This window comes from Canis aureus, chromosome 21 (genome assembly GCF_053574225.1).
Source record: "Canis aureus isolate CA01 chromosome 21, VMU_Caureus_v.1.0, whole genome shotgun sequence".
NCBI lineage: Eukaryota > Metazoa > Chordata > Mammalia > Carnivora > Canidae > Canis > Canis aureus.
The window spans coordinates 41,511,947-41,537,684 of record NC_135631.1 but is presented as its reverse complement, the minus strand read 5'-3'; the positions used below and the strand labels follow the sequence as shown (position 1 = coordinate 41,537,684).

At 47.7% G+C, this 25,738-nt stretch overlaps 1 protein-coding gene across 7 annotated transcripts in view; it reads left to right on the top strand.

The window, feature by feature from the left end:
- Window positions 1-25,738, top strand: part of ATXN7L1 (ataxin 7 like 1) — a 244,795-nt gene that overhangs the window by 101,253 nt on the left and 117,804 nt on the right. The window contains exon 4 of one of the 7 annotated variants that reach the window (XM_077864011.1): window positions 7,507-8,700. The exons of the other annotated variants lie outside the window; for them this stretch is intronic. Coding sequence (XP_077720137.1) covers window positions 7,507-7,592 — 86 coding nt within the window. The 3' untranslated portion in view covers window positions 7,593-8,700. Of the gene's footprint in view, window positions 1-7,506; window positions 8,701-25,738 lie in introns of those variants that run through there. 7 annotated transcript variants of the gene reach the window in all.

Below are 25,738 nucleotides of genomic sequence, written 5' to 3'. Positions count from 1 at the left end.
GGGATGAATTTTGTTCACTAAGGCCTAAAATCCTTAACCTGGCATTCTTGGATTTGTCTCATGTTTATGCCAAGCATTGCATTGGGTGACGAGAGGACTCAAGGGTGAAGAACATGAGTAGAGAGGGTGAACAACTGAAACAGTGCCCCTTGGCCTCCTTTTGAATGCCGTGGCACAGACTGCCTTCCTGAGGCCCATTTGGGAGTGGCCATGGCCAAAAGCCACTTAGCAGCATCTCACTAAGATGATTCCTTTGAATACAGAGACTAGAGACTTTTGTTCTCACTATGGCCTTTGAGGGTGATCACATATCTTTAGAAATAGCTTCAATTTCTACAGCATCTGGCAGTTTACAGAGCACTATCTAGTAGCTTGTTCATTCTCACAGTGGTAGCAGCTCAGTGAGGTAGACCAGTAGGTGCTGGCTTCCCACTTCAGGATGCCCAAAGAAGTTCAGTGGCTTTCCTAAGGTCACTGACTGATGGGGACAGAACTGGGACCAGTATTCAGGACTTCTGAGTCTGACCTCAGTGCATTCTCCATGGACAGAGACCTCAGGAAAAAAAAACACACAGCAGCAGCAAAATATCGGAAGCAGGTGTACCTTTATGCAACTTCCCACCTTTGCCATTTGTAATTCCAGACTTACGGGCAGCCAGCCCCTCCTCTAGCTTTCTCGTATCTGCTTTGCATGGATCCAAGCTTTCTGTAATATCTACTTGAAAAGCGGTCTTACTGTTCTGATTCTGAAAGAATATTATTCAGTTCGCTTATAGGTTATGATCCACCCTTTCATTTCCTGGCCAGAAGATTCCATCAGAACAAAGTTACGGTCATTTTAGCAGCCGCTGAAGGCGTTTGGTTGTGTTCCGCAGGAGAATAAATCCACTCAGCATTCTGATTAGTTACAACCGGTGATGAGAGAATTGTGCGAGCCAAAAACTCCAAGTATGTGTTTTATGCATGTAAACTTACTAATGAGAATGGGGCTTGGCAGAAAGCTGAGCTCAGAGTTGCTTGTTAGTATTCTGAGAGCTGGATTATAGACACAGATACAATACAATTTGATCTTGATAGCATCTCTCATTCCCAGGCCTCAGATAAGTTTGTTAAGCAGAAGGATGAGAGGAAGCCACCTGGAGAGAGAATTGTTTATAAGTGGCTCAAGAGACCTTGGCAGTTTAGGACTCCTTGGCAACCTTGCTGTGACCTCCTGCCTCTCTTTGTGCATCTGTGGAATGGGCATGGTGGTTATGCTCTCAGGTTATTATTAGAAATGAATAACTTGAAAATACCTTGGCATGTGACTTGTGCTATAAATATGCCTCCCTGCCATGTGGATGAAGGAGTTTTTAGCTGCCACGTACGACGAGGTGAGGCAGGGATCGTCAGTCACTGGCAGTGGGAGCCTTGCCAGAGTCGGGAGAGGTGTTCAGGGAGAGGGCCAGGGGCTTGTCTAAGGAGAGAGAACAGAGAGACCATCTATGAAGCAGTCTGGGGCCACATGGTGGAGTGTTCAGAACAAACAAGCACAAAATAAATGTTTGAGCGTCTGGCCTGAAATTAGAAGCAAATAGGGGATTGGAGATGAGCCTCTGTCTTTTCACACTGCATGCTCTATGCTCCGGCTCTGGCCATGCTCTGAATTCCAGAGGGTTGGGCCTAGGGAAAGGGAGACGACCTGGGCAGACCAGTGTCCATGTGGGGTTCAGCTGCTCTGTTTAAAAGAGATTGTATTAGAGAAGCAGCACAAGTTAGGAACAAGCCAGACCCTGGGGCCATGCTGTCTCGCTGTGCTTGTGGCTCTGCTCCTCTCCAGCCAGGTGACCTTCCACCGATCACTCAGGCTCTCTGTGCCTCTTTCCTCATCTACAAAATGAGGGTGAAATTAGTACCTGTCTCGGAAGTTGTCAGGAGAATAAAATGAAGAGTGAACACGAGTGTGACGCTTGGAAGAGCACCGGGCATCTGTCTATGCCAGCATCGTGAGGGCTTCCCCAGCCTTGCAAATTCCAGCATATGGCAGGGACACACTTGGATTGGTTGAGGACAGTTCACCTCCAGAGGATGGAGGGTGTTGACCATGAATTACATGATCATTCCCAGAGAAGCTGCATCAGTGGAAAGAAAAAGAAGAGTCACAGCCAGATGATAGCCTGCCTTGGCTGGACCGCTGGTTGTATTCACAAAAGCAGATCCCAGTGGCCGGTATCCTAGAAATTTATGTTTGTTTGTCTCACACAAGTCTGTCTTGCCCAGAGTCATTCACTGATACTGTAAGTCTACTCTGGAATCCTCCAAAAATCATTCCCCTGTTATCTGCCTGCCTCAACATGGGAAAAATCCCTCTCATCTGGAACTCCTGTCTCATGCCTGCCATCCTGCCTCGCTGCAGTGTGTGGGCAGGTCTGCTCTCTGCTGCACACTGTCTTCAGAATGACTGGATTTCAGACTTTCAGAGCAAGCATCTTTAAATCCACTGGTGAAAGGAGACAGCAATCATCTGCTGGTTGGTGTTTGCCAAAATGTGGCCTTACGACGGGATGAAGTGATGGCTCCTGGCATAAAACCTGGTTCCCCCTGGGCGTACACCCAGCCTGAACAGCTCCTTTAAAACCAGAAGCAATTTGTCATCTTTTGATTCTCTTCCAGCACTGTCCCTGTCACAGGTAGATAAATGAGGCGGCATATGGGTGTCCAAACGCAGGAACATCTAATCCCAGCAGTGTCCCGTAGAGCCGTCACTCCACGAGGATGGAGAGCACGGTGGGGTGGTCCCTGGCTTCAGGATTGTCACCATAAGCAAATTTTTTCATCGCATGTCCCATTTCTATGCATGAAATGCTTTCTCAGAATCTCCCGGCCCCCAGTGTGCCTTTGATAGGTGTGTTTCTCATTTCAGAATCCTGAAATGAATCATATGTTTGTGAGCTCAACTTCTCATGTCTCTGGTTCCACAGAATACCACTAATCAAATCAATGTCTCAGCAGAAGCCAACGAGCACCCCTGAATTAGAAATAGGAGGGGGCAGGGCTTGGTGTTCTACAAAGCATTGATGACAGAAGGCCAATGGGAAGGACGGATGCGTTTCCGTTCACCTCAAGTCCCATGCTACGTATATGACTTGAAAGATACCCACACAGTCTTCTCCACAGCCCACGTGGACTGTAGATTTTCTTTGTGGCCTGTAACTAAAGTCACCAGGTCATTCCCAAGGACGCACTAGGCAGAAGAGGCCTCTTGATGCCTCTTGCTATCCAAAACATGGGAGACCCGTGACACTCCATAAGTGAAGGATAGTCCTGTGTGGCGGATGAACTCCACCAGCCAGGGCAGGCCTGGTGCCCATGCCAAGGTCTGAATGTGTTGCTGGTCCTGCCAGGCAGCTTTGATGTCATCTGTGGCCATTGGTCACACCCTTCATCCCCGTGGCTGCCGGATTAACCGGGCACCCACAGTCACGAGAATCTGGGTTTGGCTGGATTAACTCAAGTTCATCCCTAACCGCAGGAAAATCATCTGCCCTGATAGTATTACAGTGAGTCATTGAGCATCACTGAGGCGCCCTGAGAAAGGAGCACACGTGGAGCATTTTCTCAAAGCTGGGTCTATTGAACGTGGACCAGATTCTTCACGGGCCACCATAAGGACTTCGTAGCCAGCTCCTAATTATCTATGGTACTGAAGAAGAAATCTAGCATGACCTTTATCATTTAAAAATAAATCCCCCCAATTGAGCTTTGGCCAGCAGTTTCATACTAGAAATCTTCTAGGGGAGGGTGGTATTTCCTTTTATGTTTTCCCAATTAACCAGTAGTTTTAATGAGCAACAAAATGACCCAGCCCGGCTGGGAGTACAGCACGAGAGAGATAATTGGCTCAAGGTTAAGGATGGGTCTGCCTCTGTTCTTCCTCTATCAACTGTGTGCCTTTGCTCCATCTACTTTATAAGGTCAGGAGAAGATGCAATGTAGAAATGTCCCCGAGCCTAGCCATAGGAAGCACACCGTATGTCTTAGCTGTTGTCACTTATTTAGACTTATAGAAACTCTTACTTCATCAAGAGGACGAAATGACAGAAGAGTTTGTTCACAAAAGACAGGTGCGAATCTAAGTAAATCTTTAAGGTAATTCTGGATTTCATTCATGGCGAAATCACATCATCTTTCTTTTTTTTTTTTAAGCTTAAAAGGCTGAGCCAGCTGTACATGATATATTAAACCCACACATTTACTTACTTTAGAAAAGTTACTATTTTGAGAGTATGATCACTCCTGGGGAAAAAAATAATAAAACAATTTTGGTGTGCCTCTTGTCCATTGAAAAGAGTTATGAAGAATGATTTCCATTCCTTGGATTACTGTCTTCAAATTCCTGCTTTCTTTTCAAGCTTTGTCATAAAGCAAGAGAAGGGAAGACTGAACTGCTCACAGGAGTTCCTTGCAATTCCTCTTCACTGCCCCAGAGTGTCTGGCAAAGAGGCACTCAGTCAATGTCTTATGAATGAAGGAATGAATAATTTAGATGTTTAATTCTTTAAGTCAGTGATACTGAACCTTTAGCCATGCATCAGGATTGTTCAGAGGGCTTATTAAAACACAGATTGCTGGGCCCCCCACCCTCAGAGTTTCTGATAGGGTGGGTCTGGGGTGGGGCCTGAGAAGGTGCATTTTCACCAAGCTTCCTGATGGTGATGATGCCATTGGCTTGAGAACCACTGGTTTGGGGTCCATTCTACTGCTTAGGTTTACTGGTTATTGTTGTTGTTTTGTTTGGTTTTTGTTTTGTTTTTGTTTTACCTGTTTTAAGACTTCTAAGAGATTGACATCTGTTGTCTGACCTTGCTTGCCCCATGGATTAAGATATTACCAGGATATGATTAGATAGAAAAACAACCTTGATTTTTTTTTTTTTTTTATTGAAAACTACATTTTGTTCCTTGTATAAGTTTGAGGGAAGTGGGATCTCTGGGTGGCTCAGTGGTTTAGTGCCTGCCTTCAGCCCAGGGTGTGATCCTGGAGTCCCGGGATCAGGTCCCACGTTGGGCTCCCTGCGTGGAGCCTTCTTCTCCCTCTGCCTGTGTCTCTGCCCCCCTCTCTCTCTCTCTCTCTCATGAATAAATAAATAAAATCTTAAAAAAAAAAAGTATGAGAGAAGTGAGAATCAGATCCCCACCTTCTTCCTGACTGTGGTCTCTGCTGACAGGACGCAGCCTATAGGGAAGTAGGGTGTCACGCCTTGCAACCTAGTCTGATTGTATCTCCATCCAGTTTTGGAATCCCTGCTTCGTGTCAGAGGCGCTTAACTGCAAAGTTGAAACGAGACATGACCTTTTGCAGAGGCTGCAGATGAGCAAAGAGGGTACAGGAGATGAGCATACAATACAAAAGGGAGCAAGTTCCTTGCAGAGTCTTTTCATGCTGGCTGTCGGCCTGACTGAAGTCATTAGGCCCACGGGATTCGGAAACACGGAGGGAGTTTCATGGCCTGAAGAAGGCTGCTCTCTGCAAAAAGTTGTCCTAAGTCACTTTGGATGGCAGGCAAAGAGCTAGAATTCCCAAACCCAGGCCTCAGGAAGCTCCCCGCCCACTGTGCATCCCCCTCTTCTCAGGAAAGAGTCCTCAAGAACCCCTACTGAGGACACTCAGTAGAGGCCAGTGACAAGTCAGTACCAGAGGGACACCAGAGCCCCTGAACATAGAGAAGAGATCAAAGTGAAAGTGATCTCAGGAGATCAATCCCCCTGAGAAGGGGATTGGAGGGGGAAGGAGGGGACCAAGACTTCCTCTGAAGTGGTGAGAGTGTATCAGTAACCTAGTACTGTGTAACAAATGGCCCCAGCCCCTGGCAGCTTAAAACCACAAATATTTCTTGACTTGTAAAGTTTCCATGGGTCACAGGCCCGGAGTGGTGTAGCTCGGTGGCTCTGGCTTGGGCTTTGTCATGGGGTTGCAGTCAAGCGGTCGTCTGAGCCGCTGTCATCCGAAGGCTTGGCTGGGGCCGAAGGACCCTCTTCCAAGATGGTCCACTCACCTGGCTGTAGGTGGAAGGCCTCAGTTTCTCTCTCAGTACCTTAGGCCTCTCCACAGGGCTGCTCACAACATAGCAATTAACTTTCGCCAGAGCCACTAAGCTGAGAGAGAATGGAAGTCAGAAGGCTGAAACAAGTGCCTACATCTGGCCCCCACTCAAGGGGAAAGACATGAGATGCCACCTCTTGAAGGAGGAGTGCCACCACAGAGTGAGCCCCTTTCATCCGCCTCTGGCCAGGCTCAGGAAAACACAGGAATAAGTGACATGGGGCCTTTGGTGAAAGGAGGATGGGAGCTTTAAAAAGGACTCCAGGGGAGGCTGTGGGAGTTTTACCTGATGGGTCTGAGGAAGGGTGGTTGTGTAGAGGCAAGGGCACAGAAACTCTGTGGGGTTGTGCGGGCCATGAATCTCTTCAGGCCATGGGCTCCCTTGCTTGCAAAGAGACTGAAGCCACCAGTGAGCCCCAAGGCTCAGGTTTGGTTCCAGAGAAGAGGAAGAAGGGGCTCCTGCTTAGAGCCATCGCTGTGCTAGAGAAAGAGCAATCAATAGCCCTGGCATCGCCTGGGTCACCTGGCCTGCCAGGTCCCCAGTAGGCAAAGAAGAGCAATCCCAGGCAGATGTAGCATCCTGGAATATAGGGGAGCCTCTGGGCTGTGCCTCCCAGGAAGGATATTTGGGGCAGTGGGGGTGGGAGGATGTTAGGAAGCAGAAGAGGGGGAGCCTCACTCGTTTTTATAAAAGTGATCCCATTAGGGATGATGGCTCAGGACTGCTGGGCACAGTGACAGCCCTTTGTGGCCGTGGCTCCTGGGCCCCACACAGAGACCTCCTACGGGGGCGCATGCTTATTTTGGCCACCCCAGCTGCATAAATGGATCCTGTTTAGCGGTCTTCTTTTGAGAATGCAGAGCCATTGGTGGTCATATTGTACTGTGTCTGTTCTTATCTCCCTATCATCCCCAGGGAATAAGCTAATCAAACTTGCTGATGATTTTACACTAAGAAGGAGATAGCTAATAACTTGGATGACAAGTATTAGAATACAATGTGATGTGGATAAATTGGGTCCATGTATTAAGGGCTGTAAAATGAGATTCCATCAAGGCATGAATAATGGTGCCTCTGGAAAGGATTAATCAAATACCCCATTAAAAGGTATAGGAATTCTGGTCAGACAGATCCTGTTTAATTACACTCCTGCCCCCACCCCGCCCTCTCACTCGGTTCCCTCTGAAACTACTTCCTACTAGGAGAAATGTGGAAAAGAGTTTAGAGGAAATTATAGAAAAATTGGGACATACGTTTTGATAGAACAAGATCATGAAGACAGATTTAAGCAACCAGGGTTTAATTTAGAAAAAAAAAAAAAAAGATAAGGCAATTGGCGTGAGTAATCATTTACAAATGTAATTTCCAGAGGAGCCCTGTTGATACCATTCAGCAAATGCCAACAAAGCATTTACTTTCCAAAGGGAGAAAGCAAGACAACAAGACAAATGAAGCCATCTCCAGGAATGGACCAGACAACAGCCAAGCCATAGAGAAGAATCAGGTGTGAGAATGGACAGTGCAGAAGGTAGACACAACTACTGAAAGATCTTGGAGGACTGGCATTGTCTGGAGAAGGCTTTCTGGAAGAGGAGACCCCAGTGGAGCCCCGCAATGTGGACAAGCTACCATGTACTGCAAATTCGTGAGCACACTCTGGTGACAGGGTTTAGGGAGAGAATGGGCTTGAGCAGAGCAGGGGGCATCTGTGGGATTCTTCTCTTCATTTCCACCACTACCACCTTGGTCCAAGCTGTCATCACTTCTCACCTGGACAAGTACAAAAAGCCTTCCAGCCGTTTTCCGTGCTTCCACTCTTGCTCCTCTACAATCCATCCTGCACACAAAAGTCAGAATCAAAAATCAAAGTTAATCATATCATTCTCTTGACTTGTGGCTTGCCATTGCTTTTAAGCTAAAAGTAAATCATTATCATGGCTATAAAGTCTTGCATGGTCTGAACCACATCCTGTGCCAGGTCCCCTTTCACTCTATATGCCAATCAAGCCGACCTTCAGCGTTTCAGCACATTGGGTCTTCCCGCCACCGGGCCCTTGCACATGCTTTTCCTGCTCTGTATATGATTTTCTTTTTCTTCTTCTCCTCTTCCCGAAGCTAACTCTGACTCATCCTTCAGAACGCATCTTAATGATTACTTCCTCCTGGAAGACTTCTCTGATTTTCATAACTAAGTAAGCACTTTCTTATACCTCAAAAATAAATGTTTGTTGTGTGAACATATGATTAATGTTTATCTCCCTCACTAGGCCACAAACTGCAGGAGAGCAGGGACCCAGTCTTTGATCCCCTAGAGCCTTGCACTGTCTCAATAAATATATACTGACTGGATCATGACATTTAACTCGGAACACTGAGACTAGTGGAGAAATTATGGTTGACCAGTATGTAGGAGAGTGCCATTGTGAATTCTTACTGGGATGAAAAGCTGAATGCATGTTCAGACTCTGCCACCTGCTGGTTGTGCTACTATAAATAAGTCACAGGTCCTCTTGGGGCCTGTTTCCTCATCTGTAACATGGGGGTACCAACAGCCACTTCACATGGTTGTAGTGAGAAATTAATGAAATAATATATATAAACATATTTTGACTGTAAAACCAGACATAAATATGCTTTGTCATTTTTTCCAGTTTTGTCATTAGCAATCAGATGGATGGATGGATGGATGGATGGATGGATGGGCAGATTAACAGGGAGCCAGTGTGAAAGCCGGAGGGGGGGGAGCCTGGCACAAGAATGGTATAATGGAAGCCGAAAGAGGAGGGAATTTCAAGAAGTAGGAGGAGGCTTGTTGATTGACCACAACATTTCATACAGTAGAGCAGGCAAGGAGAAGGAGAAAAAAAGAATCTTTCAACTCAGAAGTCACTGGTGACCTCAGGACAAGTCCTCCTCAGCCTTGTCACATGTCTGTGCTTTCAATGACATGCCTTAATTGTAACTTAATCACTTTACTGATTTTTATCTTTTTTGGAGGAGGGAAATCAAATTGATTTGCACATACAGCAAAATTGGGGAGATGACTCTGGCTGCCACCAGCAGGTGCTGACAAGTGAAGAAATGAGCGTCAGAAGATAAGAAAATACACCGAACATCTATTTTTAATAAGGCCTAGTAAACCTTGGTTATTTATTAAATTGCCATAGATAATTAGGTTTCAGTTTCCAGGGTCATTTCGTTTTAACTCCCTGTGCCCCAGGAGGTGGAGTGGGGCTGGATGTGTAGGCAGGAACCTGTGGTGTGAGACCCATCTGAGGGCACTTTTGCTGCTATGAGCTTTTTCTGGGTCTCTACATCCCACTTTCTACCACAAGAATCAAGGCAGGGTAAGTTGCTCTAACACGTGCACACACATCCTCCCAGCTAAGTACATGGTCCTCGTGGACCTTTGGCTCCAACGTGGTGGTTTAGGCTTCGCCATGCAGCCCTAATCCAGCGGATCTGCCTGTGTGCAGGCCCTGGGAGTGAGTGGCCCCAGCTGAACCTGAACCCCCATGCTGAACCATCTCAGGGCTGACTCCTGAGGAGTAAGAAAGACACATCGCCAACTATCACGTGGGAATGAAATAACTGGTCGTCTTTTCTAGTCTGTTTTTAAGTTTTTCCCCCCTTCCCTAGTGGAGTATCTAAGTTTTGTCAGCCAGGTTTGGAAAGCATGGGGGTGAAGGTGGATGTTGAAATTGGCCATTGGAGGTTATTTCATTTCCATGTGATAGTTGGTGATGTGGAACCTGGGGTCTATGAAGTGAGGAGGTGGTAGTCAAGAAGACTTTAAAATGGCTCAGGGAGGGCTTGAAACCCCTGCTCTAGTGCCTCTCCGGCACGATGGCTCAAGAGCGTGTTGCCCATGTAAAGACAGCTCCGTGCGTGTCTCTGCTGCCTGCTGCTCCCCAGGGGCCCATCTCCCAGAGCCAGGACCTTCTTTGACAGTCTTAGGTTCAAAATGTTTAGTCAGTGAAAGGTTCCCTGTGAACTGATGCACACAGTTTGCCAAGAAGGAATGCCCAGGCCCTGGTCCACGGATGAACGGCACCGCCCCTGGAAGTCCCGTGACATCCCAGCCTGGGCGGTGTGGGAGGCACAAAGCGAAGGCCTGGTGCCTGCCTTCAGTCGTGGAGCCTCCTGGGCAAGCTGGGTGGTCAGTGGGGGCTCCTGGCTACAGCCGGACCTGCTAACTACTGATCTGTGTCCCCCACCCCCCAGGTGCACTGAAGGGACAAGGCCCAAAGCTCTGGAGTCTTTCTGATGTCCAGAAACACGAGGACACGGTCTCCTGCTTCAGACCGAGGGCGTGATGGTTCAGAGCGGGGCGGGGAGTGGGGTCACAGTTCAGCTCTGCCTGCTTCCTGCCCTCTGCTGGCTGAAATGTCTTATCTAGAAAATGGGACCTAACGGAGCTTTCTCAGAGAGGCCGTGTGAAGACTCCATGCCCTCCTGCACATAACCTGCTTAGACTGAGCCCGGCCCAGCGTGAGAAGGGAGCTAACAGAAGCACAGGAGCCGTGGTGGATTTAACCCTCTTGCCAATTCTGGTCTACCCTTCCAGCATCCCTACTGGGTCCCAGTTCACCCTGCCCCTCCGGACGGTCATGCCCCCGGTGGCTCCTAGAGGCTGAAGCTGGGAATCTTGAGAAGCTAGGAGTCCATGATGGGTTTTGGGACAGGGACAAGAAGAGGGTTCCAGGAAGGACCCTGTGGAATTCCTAGTGATCCTGAGATGGGCCCCCGAGGAGCAGCAGGAAGCAGCAGGGAAGACAAGCATCGCAGAGCCCAGGCGGGAGGGAATTCCAAGGAGCATCAGAGGTTTCAGAAAGGTAGCCTAGGATGGGAACTAAGACTAAGAAAAGAAAGCTGCTGAATCGTATTTGCCTTCTCAGAGAAAGTGAATTCAAATTAATTTGGTTTTAGAGTTTTTGTTTTTGTTTTTTTTAAAGATCTTATTTACTTATTTGACAGGGAGCGAGAGAGAGCCCAAGCAGGGGGAGCAGCAGAGGGAGAGGAAGAAGCAGGCTCCCCGCCGAGCAGAGAGCCCCATGTGGGGCTCCATCCCAGGCCCCATGAGACCATGACCAAAAGCAGACATTTAACCAACTGAGCCACCCAGGCCCCCCTGGTTTTAGAGTTGGTGGGGTTTTTATTATTATTATTATTTTATTTATTTATTCATGAGAGACACAGAGAGAGAGGCAGAGACACAGGCAGAGGGAGAAGCAGGCTCCCTGCAGGGAGCCCGATGCAGGACTCAATCCCAGGACCTGAGCCGAAGGCAGACGCTCAACCACTGAGCCACCCAGGCGTCCTGGTTTTAGAGTATTAAACACACATGTTGTCATCATTGGCGATACCCTAGAGCATTATTTAAAAAAAAAAAAAAAAAAAAGCTTCCCAAATTGCAATTCTCTTACCATCTACACCCTAAAAGCAGGAACCCAATCCTGCAGAGCAGATTTGAAAAACTCCTGAGCCCACAAAAGACATCAGTCTGCCTATCCAATGTGTGTTAAGTTCTCCCAATCACGCCTCCCTCCCTGCTCCTTCCCATCCCACGTTCTCCCCACTGTTAACAGGGAGGTGGACATACAATCCTGATTTCCTTCACAAATAAAATCCCTGGGAGAATCAAGGAAAGAAATACGAACAGAGAAGCAGAATGTGATCGTTTCAGGCCTTTGCCTGATTTCTTTTATTCCCCTCCGACGTCTTTCAGACCCTTTCCGTGGCTTTATACACCTACTGCTGTAATAAAGATCTGAAGGTTAGGGTCAGGAGCCTATTGAGTCTGGAGAGTGCCTTACATTTTGAATTTTTTATCGTATCCATCATTTTTGGAGCTTTTTCTTCCTGTGCAAATCAAAACACCCCACATGTATTGAAAGTGTTACAAAGCATCTTGTCTCCTCGTACAGCGTTGCTCATTATTTTGTCCGTTTTGGGGTGACATTGCCCAGTAGCATGTAATTTAGGGTCCTGGGCTTATTGGGGGGGGCTAGAGGTCACCATTAAGTAGATGCGCTCTTTGTTAAGTCAATATTTGATAAAGCCTTTTGAAAACGCTAATAATTATGTTTGTGGGACTGTCTGCTGAGATTGGAGAAGGGAAAAACTTTTTAAGTGTAACTTTTCTTGCTCCAAACCATAAGTAAACGGCCAGATCTAATCTTCCCTTCATCTATCATTTATATTTATTACATTTGGTGAGTCTGGTTAGTGGTCTAGATTCCTTTGGGTTTTGCTACATCCAGTCTCCTATTATGCAATCATCTTTGATAAAACTTAACAGTATACAATCCCGGGCCCTGGGGCCTAGCGCAACGTCAAACCCCATTCCAAACTATATTGAAAGGCATTAAAGAGAAGCATTCCCCAGTCACTTCCAATTGTTTAAAAAAAAAAAAAAAAAACTGTCATAAATCACTAGTTCCACAGAGAGCTTCCCCAGGTCCCATTCTCCTACTGTCTCATTACCTCTATTGTGAGAAAGTGATTACGGTGGGGTGTGCCCTCCTTAAGAACATGCCTTGCATATGGGGGTTTTCTCAAGCAGGTGATTATTCACATTAAGAATGAGTGCATTTGGACCCATTGGCGTGCACCGAGGCACGATCCAGACAGCGGAAAAAAGGCAGGTTTGGTGGCCTGAGTCCTGAACAGACAATTTGTAAGGAAAAGACATAGATGGAGGGAGAACTGATGGTCACTTGAAAGACGTATAAAGGACATCTAAAATATGCATGGAAATAAATAAATAAATAAATAAATAAATAAATAAATAAATAAAATAAAATAAAATAAAATAAAATAAAACATGGACAGGAGTGGCCGGTAGAGTCTCAGGATACACAGTTGGGTGATGAAACCATAAATAAACATGAAGAACTGAAGAGTGTAGGTTAGGAGTGGGGCTGCTTTTGGAGGCCGGGGGTGGGCTGCAGTTGGGAGGGGTGCGTGGAGGGGCTTTGGGGTGGCAGCAGAGCCCCCTTCCCTCACCCCGCTGCTTGCTAGGGCACTTGTCTTCTCACCTCCCCCGGTGCAATCCGTTGTTTTGTATGGTTTTGAGTGGCTGTGCTTTATTTTACACTAGAAACTTCTATTTTAATGAGTCTACTTGGGGTTCATATTACCTCCAGTCTTTCCAGAATTTGGCTTGGGCGGGGCGGGGGGGGGGGGGTTCGTCTTAAAATACGTCTTCGTTTTCTCACTGAGAGGAAAATTATAAATCCAGCTGGAAGTTCACCGTGGGGTTGTCTGGCAGCGTGGTCAGAACTGCGAGCTTGGTGGTGGAGTTTTTCTGGGTTCTGGCTACGGAAAATCCTCTGGTCTTCCTCTTCTCCCTTTTTTTTTTAAAGTAGCTAATTATCTAGTTAGTTGCTTTTGGTAATGGAATAACCTGCAAACCCACCTTCCCTAAACAAAAGCCCTGACTTTGACAACAACCTCTGCTTCTCTTCCTCCTCCCTGATCTTTGGAAGTCTTGAAAGGCCACAAAGGCTTGCTATGGGAACTTGGCCCTGCCATGAACCCCTACTTTCTCTACCTGATTGTCCCTGGAAATAAATGCCGGCCTGAAGCAAGCACCCTCCTGGTGTGATTTTAGGGTGACCTCTGACATCTTTCCATCCAACAGGGGCATCATTCCTTTGCCTTGAGGCTTTCACCCCTATTAAGTGTAGTTCCACCAGGGCATTGACCAAGGTGGAGCTTAACACAAATTAGTTAGGTGAGAGCTAGTTTCATAAAGAGTAGGAATCTTGAAGCCTGAGGTCAGGGCACAGGAAGGAAAACCCAACAGGGAGTTGGTGGAAGCTTACCTTTTCTTCTTTCTCTTCTTCTTACTACACTGGCCTCAATGTGTCGATATTTTTCAGCTAACTCTAGGATCCCACTAACACACAGCATTTCCATCTGTCCCTGGGGCCGCATGCAGCTCGTCGTCTGACTCTCTCTGGTTGCAGAAGCCTGAGTCCAAACCTGTTTGGGAAGGAAGGGGCGGGGACCTCATCTGTTTTTGCTCACCATTCAGTTCTCAACCCTGGCACAGTGCTCGGCACATAGTGAGTGTTCAGGAAACACTGGATGAAGAAGGCAAATGAATAATAGGGGCGTCTGGGTGGCTTAGTGGGTGAAGCATCTGCCTTCGGCTCAGTCAGGTCATGATCTGATCAAGCCCCACATAGGGCTCCCTGCTCAGTGGGGAGCCTGCTTCTCCCTCTCCCTTGGCTGCTCCCCCTGCTTGTGCTCACTCAGTCTCTCTAATCTTTGAAAAAAAAAAAAGTGAGTTGGAAAAAATTTTTTAAAAAAAAAGAAGATAAATGAATAAACAGGGAACCAGGTCAACAACCAGCTTGCAGTGAGGAAGACCACACAGGGATCTCCCAAGAGGGGCAGGAGACAGGGAGGAGGTGACTGCTGTCACACGGTGGGTTCTCAGGGACACCTCCCCCTCACCTCCATCCCTGGGCATTCCCTCAGCAGCAGCCCAGGGTCAGCCGCTTCTGTGCCTCCCTGTCCTCGGCAAGAGAATCAGCCAGTACCTAGTTGCTGAGAAGTACCAGCTCTTACCACATTTTCTCCCAGTTGGACAGCACGTCTCAGGATCATGGAAGCATTTTCCCACACACTGTCTGATGTGCACTACCCCAGAAGCCCTTAAAGTAGGTGATGCCCACTCTAGAGAGGAGGAAACTGAGTCCGAGCTGGATATCCTAGTCACTTTTGAGGAGCCAAGCTATGACTGGAACCTGGGACTTTGGATCGTTGCATCCAGTATCCTTCCTGCTGCCCTGTCCTAGGCGCCGAGATCCAAATAAAGGGGAATCCAGAGTCAGCTTTGCCCTCAGGAAGCTTCACATCCATCTTGGGCACAGAAAACAATCGTACACAATACACATAGGCCACTGAACATCCTGGAGCACTGCCGATCCTTCGGGTTTGCCTCACAGAGATGGTAGGAAAGATTCCTGCTGTTGTTTCTCAGAAAGTTCTTATCAACTTAATTATGGAGTATGCACTGGGGTGGCTCAGCAGGCTTCCCCTGGCTGCGAAATGGGGAGAACAGAGGGAGCATAAATCATAGAAACCCCAAGGAAATCCCAGAGACTTATTTTTGATCAATTGTGTCAATCTCACAGTTGAGCAGGCCTCATTAGAAACAACCACATTGTGGGTGGGAAAAAGAAAGCAATGGGCCTAATCCACATCGAGATAACCATTCCCTGCAACAGTTACTTCCCGGTACACAGCAACGCCTGTGCCCTTGGACCTGCTTCCCTCCCCCGAGCTGTTTCACATCCCCCTCTTCTGATGCTCTCTGTGACCCCAGATGGGCAGTGGGGCTGATACTGAGCCTTGGACACATGGCCCGAGACCCCTCAGCTTGTCGCTGCCAGTGCTGGAACTTGCACCTGAGCTCTTGCTGGCCCTCACCTCTTTTCTGGCTTTTTTCCTGCAGAGGCTCCTGCTGTCCATCTCTTGCAGCCTGTCCTTGAGAACGACCCTGCAGGGGCGGCCCCCGCCACCCACAAGCCCTCTCACCAGCTCTTGCTAGTAGTACGTTGGTTAAGTGCTCACTGACCACTTTGCTGCATTATAATCATTTGATTCGTCTATGCCTAGGGGGAGGAGATGCTATATTTAGAAGCTTAATAGCAAAAACTTCCGAGTCTTCAGTTCACTGTGAGCTTCCTGGTGCTAGGATGATCCCAGGGTCTACCCACTGTATTCCCATCTACTGAGCACAGGAAGATAACCAGACGGCTTGGTCCACGGGGCAGCCAGCGTGCTGAGGGCTGCGGGAGGTTGTGGCAGGGTTCTTGAAGAGAGGACGGACCAATGCAGGAAAGCAGATAGTGAGAAAACCTTCGAAAAAATAACCAGATCTTTTTTATGCTCCTCTAGGGGCAAAAAAGAGAGAATTCATCTTCTTGAGCTCCTGGGGTTGGGGTTGGGGTTGGGGTTGGGGCTAGTCCTGAGGTTGCCAGGCAGTGGTTCTTAGCTATGACTATACATTAGGGTGACCTGAGAACCTTTCCGATAATCATGGTGCAAGACCTGGTATCTGTGCTTTTAAAACCACTCATGATCCCAGAGTGCAGCCAAGCTTGAGAACCAGTGATCTGACAGGTAGTGGTGGCTTTGCCAGGTGTCGGCCTGGTAAGGATGAACTACGTCTCCCAGAATTCCCTGTCCTAGGGTTCCTAATTGGGTTGGGCCACAGAGGGATTCCTGGGAGAGCTGAAGGACAGAAGGGAAGCAGTGGGTGCATTGTCGCCTACCTACCTGCTGACATTGCCTGTAGCAGCGGCCAGGCCTGCAATGGCTCCACCTTTCCCTGGATCCCCATTCGACTTCTCTGACTCTCAGGCCAGCTGCAAGTGCTTGGCTCCATGGCTTCTGGGGGATATCCATACTATCGAGGTCAAGGGCAGCAAGAACACAAGTTTTATTTTTTTTCTATTTTTATTTATTTATTCATGACAGACAGAAAGAGAGGCAGAGATACAGGCAGAGGGAGAAGCAGGTTCCATGCAAGGAGCCCAGTGTGGGACTTGATCCTGCGACTCCAGGATCATACCCTGAGCCAAAAGCAGATGCTCAACCACTGAGCCTCCCAGATATCCCAAGAACACAAGTTTTAATCCATCTTCATGGGGTTTCAGATTGTTCTTGGCCTACCAAGGTCTTTCCTCACCAACTGCAGCCCTACAGACTTAACACTCCAGCATCGAATACAGAAACAACAGCCTTATAGGGGCTGTTTAACCCCCAAGTACTATTGTGAAAGGTCAAATACTTGTTATCGATCCATATACAGATCCATATACAGATCCATCATTATCCATCCTTGTAGTTCTACTTCCTCAACTGAACCTGACCAACATAGGTAGTTTTCAGAATTGTGGAATAAGGGGTTGTTTTCATCCACAGAGGCCTTTTCTTTTTTCTTTTCTTTTCTTTTCTTTTCTTTTCTTTTTTCTTTTCTTTTCTTTCTTTTCTTTTCTTTTCTTTTCTTTCTTTCCTTTTTCTTTCTTTCTTTCTTTCTTTCTTTCTTTCTTTCTTTCTTCTTTCTTTCTTTTTTTACAGATTTTATTTATTTATGAGAGACACAGAGGCAGAGATATAGACACAGGCAGAGAGAGAAGCAGGCTCCCTTTGGGGAGCCCGATGTGGAACTTGATCCTGGGACTCCAGGATCACACCCTGAGCTGAAGGCTCTGCTTTCAACCTCCCAGCCACCTAGGCATCCCATGAAGGCCTTTCTTAAACTGGAGACCCAGGTGGCCTCTGATTGAAGGGGAAGGCAAGTCTGATCGCCATCCCCCAGGGTGACACAGGAGGGGCAATCTGAAAACCTTTGGTAGATTCATGCTCTCCAGATCCAGTGGTGCATGGGAAACCAGACTTTTCTGGGGAAAATCTTAAAAATGTAAATTCCTGGGCTTTATTTCACATCTAGGAATAAGAATCTCAAACAATTGGATTCCAAGTGAGAATTTTTCTAAAGCCACCTTACCCCAGCCTTTCTGGGTTGTTGGTAACATTCTGTTTCTTGATGAGGGTGTTTTATACATCCAAAGGTAAAAGGTGGTACATGTGTGATTTTTGCCCTTTCCTATATGCATGTTATATCTCAACTGAAAAAAAAAATGCCCCAGCCCCCACCCTTCCACTCCCCATAACCCCATATCCCAGTGATGGCCAAGGTTGACAACCGCTGGTCTAGATGATTCCTTGTACCCTTCCTGGCAAAATTCAGAGAGAAGGAGCAGAAGATATTCAGCACTTGGGAATAGTTAAGGTGCATCCAACATCCTAACGATACAATCCTATGCAGTTATCATAACAGTGCATGGGTGATAAGGAGAACGAGACGGGGCAGTTTGGAAGATCATACTGGAGCCCGACCATGGAAAGCTTTGAATGGCAAACTGAAGAAAAGGAAAAGCCACTTTCAGAGTTACGGCTTTTTTTTTTTTGAGGAGCGGCATCTGGTGGCAGGCCAGGGTGGTTGGTGAGGGGTGGTGCTTACAGATTTTGAAAGTGATTGGTAAAAATAACATTTTAAAAAGTGCAATTGTAGGGGATCCCTCGGTGGCTGAGCAGTTTAGCGCCTGCCTTCTGCTCAGGGTGTGATCCTGGAGTCCCAGGAGAGTCCCACATCAGGCTCCCTGCGTGGAGCCTGCTTCTCCCTCTGCGGTGTCTCTGCCTCTCTCTCTCTGTGTGTCTCTCATGAATAAATAAATACAACCTTTAAAAAAATAAAAATAATAAAAAACAATAAAAAGTGCAATTGTAAAGGAGCGCCTTGGTTAAGCGTCTGCCTCCAGCGCAGGTCATGATCTCAGGGTCCCAGGATTGAGCCCCTGCTCGCCCCCTGCTCAGCTAGGGGGTCTGCTTCTCTCTCTCCATCTGTCCCCGCCATGCATCGTACTCTCTCTAATAAATATCATCTTTTTTTTTTCATTGCAATTGTAAATATAAAATTATGTTACCCATCACATTTAACTGCTCACAAAACATATGGTTTAAAATGCAAACTGGTGAATGACAAAGCAGATTGCAGGCCCTGGCCCTGGAAATGGGGACATGACCTTCCTTTGGTGTTAAGACAGACTTTGCAACCTGTGCTTCTTCCTGAAGTGCCTGCAGTCTATACACACAGTTCTGTAATGCTCTTAAGTAGATTTTTTAAAAAGGGTAAAGCCCCGTTCTCCCATTTGAAGGCCAAGGAGATTCCTATGAGGCACAGCTGTTAAATAGATACGTTAAGATTTTAGAGTCATAATACAGGGAGAAACTTCACAGGATGATTCATTTCAGGCTGTAAGTGTCCAGAACAGGTCCAGCAGTGGTTCTCCACGGGGCACTTGGACCTGGGGAGCAGCAGGTATGGGGACGACACTAGAGAAGCAGGTTGAATTACAATTGTTTCTGGGGCTTTTGAAATAAAGAACAGTCCTCCTACCCCAAAGGCGTTCTGAAGCTCCCCTCAATTTAAATCCATCAGCCTAAATGCTGTCTTATATCTGCTTTAATACCCAGAGACAGAGTTTCTGCAGCCTCTTTTAATAGCCCTCTTCTGAGTGTGACGGTTCTGTGCACCTCCTCCCCACCCACCCCCAGGCCCAAAAGACACCTCCAAAGACTACAACTCCTGAGCTTTCAAAATAAGGGCAGAATTAGGCTTAAATGCATTGGTTAAGAAAATCAAACCAGGGACGCCTGGGTGGTTCAGTGGTTGAGCATCTATCTTCGGCTCAGGTTGTGATCCCGGGGTCCTGGGATCCAGTCCTGCATCAGGCTCCCCAAAGGGAGCCTCCTTCTCCCTCTGCCTATGATTCTCTGTGTGTGTGTCTCTCATGAATAAATAAATAAAATCTTTTTAAAAGAGAGAGAGAGGAAGAAAGAAAGGAAAGAAAGAAAGAAAGAAAGAAAGAAAGAAAGAAAGAAAGAAAGAAAGAAAGAAAAGAAAGAAAGAGAGAGAGGAAGAAAGAAAAGAAAGAAAGAAAGAAAGAAAGAAAGAAAGAAAGAAAGAAAGAAGAAAAAGGAAGGAAGGAAGGAAGAGAGAGAGAGAGAAAGAAAAGAAAGAAGAAAGAAAAAGAAAGAAAGAAAGAAAGAAAGAAAGAAAGAAAGAAAGAAAGAAAGAAAGAAAGAAAGAAAGAAAGAAGGAAAGAAGGAAAGAAAGAAAGAAAGAAAATCAAGCCAGGGGCACCAGGGTCGTGAGTTTGAGCCTCACATCGGGTGTAGAGATTACATAAATAAATAAAACCTAAAAAAAAAAAAAAATCAAATCATAGGCATCATCCAACTTCTTCTAAGAGGTAGACTTTTTTTCATATTCTTATCTGACTTGGAGTATTTTCATTTCAGCCTTTCAAACTCTGCCATCTGTACCAACACCCTAAACTCGACTTTGAGGACTATACGTAGAGAACTCTCTGATCCCCCAGGGAACTCCCTCTGGAGCCCCGCACACTCCCAAACATCTCTCCCTCGGTTCACTGGCATGTGCAGAGGGAATGTAAACCAATCTTGACATTAGCCTGGGTCTAAAATAGCAAGACAACTGTAGAAATGAAAACAGTAATGTGGGGGCATTCCACAGTGAGAAGCCAATTCCCGTGCTTTCTGCCATTTCCTTCCTTCCCCTCCTGCAATAATTTGAGCATTGATGTCCACAAATTATCTCTCCCGCTGCCTGCTCCCCTCCCCAACCCAGGGCTTTTCATGATTTTTTCCTAGCCAACATCTTGCAGGAAAGGGAAGTTTAGTTTAATAGCCTGCCTGGCTGGCTCTCGAAACCACCTGACCTTCTTGCTCACTGGGGTGGGCCCAGCTCCGAGGACACAGAGGAAGCCCTGTCCATGCCTGGCTCTCGGTTGTTTTGTTCAGATCATGTGTAGCAGCTCCCCAGAGCACTTTACTTGGCTAATAAAAGTTGGCAGAGGCACAGGGCGCAAGAGTCCCAAGCCCCAAGCTTGATGAGGAATCCTCTGGAAGTGGGAGGGAGAGCTCAGCTCTCTGGCTCAGTCACCAAGCTCAGGCTCAGGTAGCCAGGAGGACGCCCTGCTGGGTCACTGTCTGGCAGAAGGATTCCCATGACCTCAGGGTCATGTCTGCATGGATCTCAAAGGCATAGCACCTGCCCTTTTGTGTGGTCCAACGGGCAACATCTACCCAAAACAGAACTACGAGATGTTAGAGCTGGAAAGAGTCCTCCAACCTCGCACCCCCTTGCTGCAGTGGAGGGACCCAAGACCGGCTGAGGCCATGTGGGTAGTTTGCCCAGAGTCCCTCAGGTGAAGAGAGAGCTGGGCCACTGTCCCAGGTGTCAGAGTCCAGTGTTCCAGCGCCGCCCCTTGCCCCTTGTCACAGATACAGCGTCTCATCAGGACATGGATATTCTGGGTGTTACCAGACACAACAGGGAGTCACAAGACACACACACACACACACACACACACACACCCAGACCTGGAAAAGTCATGGCTCCCACCCAGGCTGGGCCTTGGGGTCGAGCATACTTTTTAAATTTTTTTTATTTTTATTTCTGTAGCCACAAGTAATCCTTAAAGCTAATTTGCCTTTGTCTCTTCTTTCTCGGCCTTCCTTTCAGTTACTTTTTATTTAGGTCTCTAGGGGGCTTTGCATGTGTGGGATGTTTCTGAAAATTCTGACTACAGGCATAAAATATCATGTCTCTTAGCCTCAACTATGATAAACTTTACCAAACAGTTTTACGGTAAAAGAGAGAGGGAGCGAGAGAGAGAGAAAAGTTATGTGCTGCACATATGGAATCTGTATATCACAATTTTATATCCATAACACATGTGTTTTCATGTTGGTGGAAGTGTACCTTACAACATTTTAAGGGAGGAAATGTGGATTTAATTACACGTGGCCTTTTTTTGAGAGATGGTTGACATATAACATCGCATTTGCTTTAGGTATACAACATAATGATTTGATATACGTATATATTCTTAATTCGTCAAATCAGTGAGATATGTACCTACTGAAAAATTCAAAAGATACCAGAGGGTCTACATGGACAAGTATCCCTCCTCCCTTGCCTCCAGCTACCCATTGACGCCCCCCACCAGAGGCCAGAGCTATTAAATCCTCCCAAAGTTAGGCAAGCATGGATGTGTTCTTTCTTTTTTTTTTTTTTAAAATAAATGGATGTGTGTTATATACACTCTTCCACTCCTTGCTTCTTTAACTTAACAGTGCATTCATTGATTACCTTCACAAACATGTATCGAGCTCCTCATAGAGGCCACTCAGTGGTCAGAATACAAAGGGAACCAAATAGATGCCTGGCCTCTAGGAGCTTAGTGGGGGGATAGAGACATAAACAGGTAAGGGAAGTCAGTGTGGGGAAAGGCAGGGAGCGCTGTTGCATGTGAGCTGGTCAAGGAAAGCCTGTTGGAAGAGGCTTGAGGCCGGGTCCTGCGTGAACGTGGAGACGGGGCCTCTGAGCAGAGAGAGCAGCCAAGGGAAGACCCTGAGGCTGGGACGTGCCAGGCGGGTCATGCTCCCGGGGCAGTGGAGGCACGGGGTGCCTGGAGCTTCCAGGGGGAAGAACAGTGAGAAGGGGGCGTGAGTATGTGGGAGGCCCGCATATGGGAGGCCCACATGTGCACATGTCACAGTCGAGGTTGGATGCTGGGTACGGGAATGTGGACCTCAGACAGAGGTCAGCGGTGGGAAATAGATTTGAGACTCATTAGCATATAGGTGTTACTTGGAGCTCTGGGAACAGATTAGATTAGAGCCCTCCGTTTATTATGCCAGGGTCCCTCTGCAGGAAAGGATGAGGATGCGGACGCCAGCGCCGCTGCCCCCTCTTGAAAGCTCCCCATCCAATTATCCCAGAGACCGAAGGGATCGATGTCCTGTCAGAGCTGTCACAACTTTGGGGCCGAATGCATTGTGCGGTCACACAGTGTGGAGTCGAAGAAAGAGCACTGGGCGGGGGGTCGGGACCCAGAGTCCAGGGCCAGCTCAGGCCCAGTCCGACGACAAGCCAAAGGCCCCTCTGCTCCCCATCACATCACCTGGAAGGGTGTGAATTCGGTCGTCTCTAAGGACCCTTCTCACTGTAGCGTTATTTGCCTGTGAGTCCAGTGGCCTGAGGAGGACCAAAGAGCTCCCCATACACCAGCCACATGAAACACTGCATTCCAGGGATTTTCACGGAGTGTAAGGGAGGCAGCCTGGCTGACTGGGGAGCAGCTTTCTCGGGGGGTGGAAGGGGATTTCAGACTCAAAGGAAAGTTGCAAAAATAGTTCAACCCCCCTCTGTATACCCACGTGTGTATATACATTTTCATATGTTTTTTATATATTGTATTTTATAGGGTTTTTTTTACCTGTTCGAGAATAAGCTGCAAATACCATGTCTTTTGAACATTTCAAAGTGTATTTCTTAAAAGCAAAGAGACTCTCTTATGTAACTGTAATACGATGATCAAAATCAGGAAACCAATGTCACTGACAGAGACCTTATTCAAATATTGCCAACCTCCCCGAAGAGCCAAGAAAAAGGTAACAATCCGGGATTACGTGCAGGGTTTAGTTGTCCTGTCCCGGCCACCTCCTTGAATCGGGGAGGGTCCTTCTGCCTGGCTCCTGGCCTCAGCCCCTGCAGACTGCAGGCTCTCACCTTGTAAGGTGACCCTCCGTTTGGTTTGCCGGATGTTTCCTCCTGGTTAGATTCAGGTTTTGTATTTGGGGCAGAAGGCTCTTTCCTGCAGGGGAGGTCATCACTTCTGTGCAGGGCCCGCGTGGGGTGTGCACCTAACATGCCTCCTGTCACTCAGCCCCTGGGGGACCCGAGGCCCAGGGAGCTCGTGCAGCCGGGAGTGGAGTCAGGCCCCCGCTCTTTCCACTGCACGGTACCATCTGACACCAGTTAGAGGGTGTCCTCCACCATCAGCCGTTGCTCCGCTTTGCTCACAACAAGGCTTGAATAAAGCCTCCAGCTCTATTTTCCACTCATGTCAGTGATTGATACTTGATTAATGTTTCAGGATTGCCGGCATCTAGAGCATAATTTTCACAGATGCAAAGACCAATTTTGTTGTTACTGAGGCGGAAAGATCTATTTCCTCCTAAGTTATCAGACAGATTCGGAGGGAACCAGTAAGCACCGGGGCGGCTCGCCGGCTAATTCGGAGAGAAGCTGTGCGGCAGCTGCGTCCTTAGCTCCGGCGGCTCCAGGGCCCAGAGCCGGCCGCACCCCGTCGCCCTGCGGGGCCGCGTGAACCTTGGCGAAATCTCCTTGTGGACTTTACGGATGCCAGGGCATCACTTCCTCACCCAACCGGAGTCCTCGTGGAGAAGACGCCCTTCTATTTTTTTTTTTTTTTAGATGTTATTTATTAACTCATGAGAGACACAGGCAGGGGGAGAAGCAGGCTCCATGCAGGGAGCCGGATGCGGGACTCGATCCCAGGACCCGGGGTCACGCCCTGGGCCCAATGCAGATGCTCAACCGCGGAGCCACTTCTTGCCAGCGCAGCTGGGCCCGGCTGCTACTCCCCGACACCCCCTAGCTTTCAGGGGCAGCGGTGAGAATACTGGATTGCAGCCGAGCTCTACGCACCCCACTACGCAGCCTCGTGGGGTTTCGGGTGGTGAGAAGGGTGTGCTGGGTCCCTAGCCCCCGTTCCTGCACAGATGTGCAATCATCCGTGGTTGGTCCTCTTCTCCCTCCTTTGTTTTCTGTCCGTTCGCCTCTCCTCCTCCGTGTTGCCCTCCTGCTCCCTCCTTTGCCCTCTTGGGCTCCCTTCGTAAAAGCAAGAGGGATTATTTTGTACCAGAATCACAAACCGAGATGGCGAGGCCAAGTCCCAGGTGCCTCCAGCCAGGAAAGTAAAAGACCCATCAATTCCTAGTTTGGAAAGTGATGACCTTGGCCTTGGGAGGTCTTGCTTTCCCCCAGAGAAGCATTCACTCAATCATGTTAGCCGGAGGGCCAGGCCTGGAAGATGGGGTGGGCGTGGTGCGTTGAGAGGGGGATGGGCAAGCCCCTGGCCGCTGGAAGATCTCCACTAGGGGTAGCTGTGGGATCGCCAGCCAGTGACCAGCTTTGTAGGAGGGACCGGATATTGTGTGTGTGTGTGTGTGTGTGTGTGTGTGTGTGTGTAATGGAAAAATGTGGGGGGGTGCCTTTTTAAATTCAAAGTTGAAATGACTTTCCTGGAAGTGTGAATATGAAAAAATTAAACAGGGCTTAGATAAATGGGTGTGAATGTGAAGTGGATTAAGAATGTAAGTATTTAGGGCACCTGGGTGGCTCAGCCTTTGGACTGGGATGAGATCATGAGATCATGATCTCAAGGCCCTGGGATCGAGTCCCCCCTCGGGCTCTCTGCTCAGTGAAGAGCCTGCTTCTCTGTCTGCCTCTGCCCCTTCCCCTGCTCATGTGAGCTCTCTCTCTCTCTCTCTCTCACTTAATATCAAATAAATTTTAAAAATCTTTAATAAATAAAATAAACTTTAAAAAAGAATGTAAGTATTTAGACTAACACTTCCTCCGGGGTAAGCCCTGGAGCAGTGGTAGCCGTTACTGTAGTGGTGAAGGGCATGGGCTCTCGGGCCAGATTGCCTAGGTCCACATTCCAGCTCTAACACCTCTAGTTGCACAGCCTTGGGGAAGTTCTTCTACCTCTGTTTGTCTCAGTTTCTGTATCTGTAAAATGGTTATGATCCAAGTACCTACTTGAGAGGACTGTTGTGAAAATTCAGAAAAATCAAATGAATTCATGTCCATAAAGCACTTAAAAGAGCACTGGGCGTGTATGAAGCAAACCATAGAAGAGTTATTACCTGGGGTGCCTGGGTGGCTCTGTTGGTTGAGCAACCAACTCTTGATTTCAGCTCAGGTCATGATCTCAGGGTCATGAGATTGAGCCCCGTGTAGGGCTCCTTGCTGAGCATAGAGCCTCCCTAGGATTCTCTCTCTCCTCCCTCTGTCTAACCTCCCCCACCCCCAGTGCTTTCTCCACCTGCTGTACTGATCAATAAGAAAATTACCCCTAGATTTTGCTCATATCCAGGCCTATTTGAGAATATCAACAAAGAGGCTGGTAAATTTTGAACTTAGCACACACACTGCATTGGGACACCTTG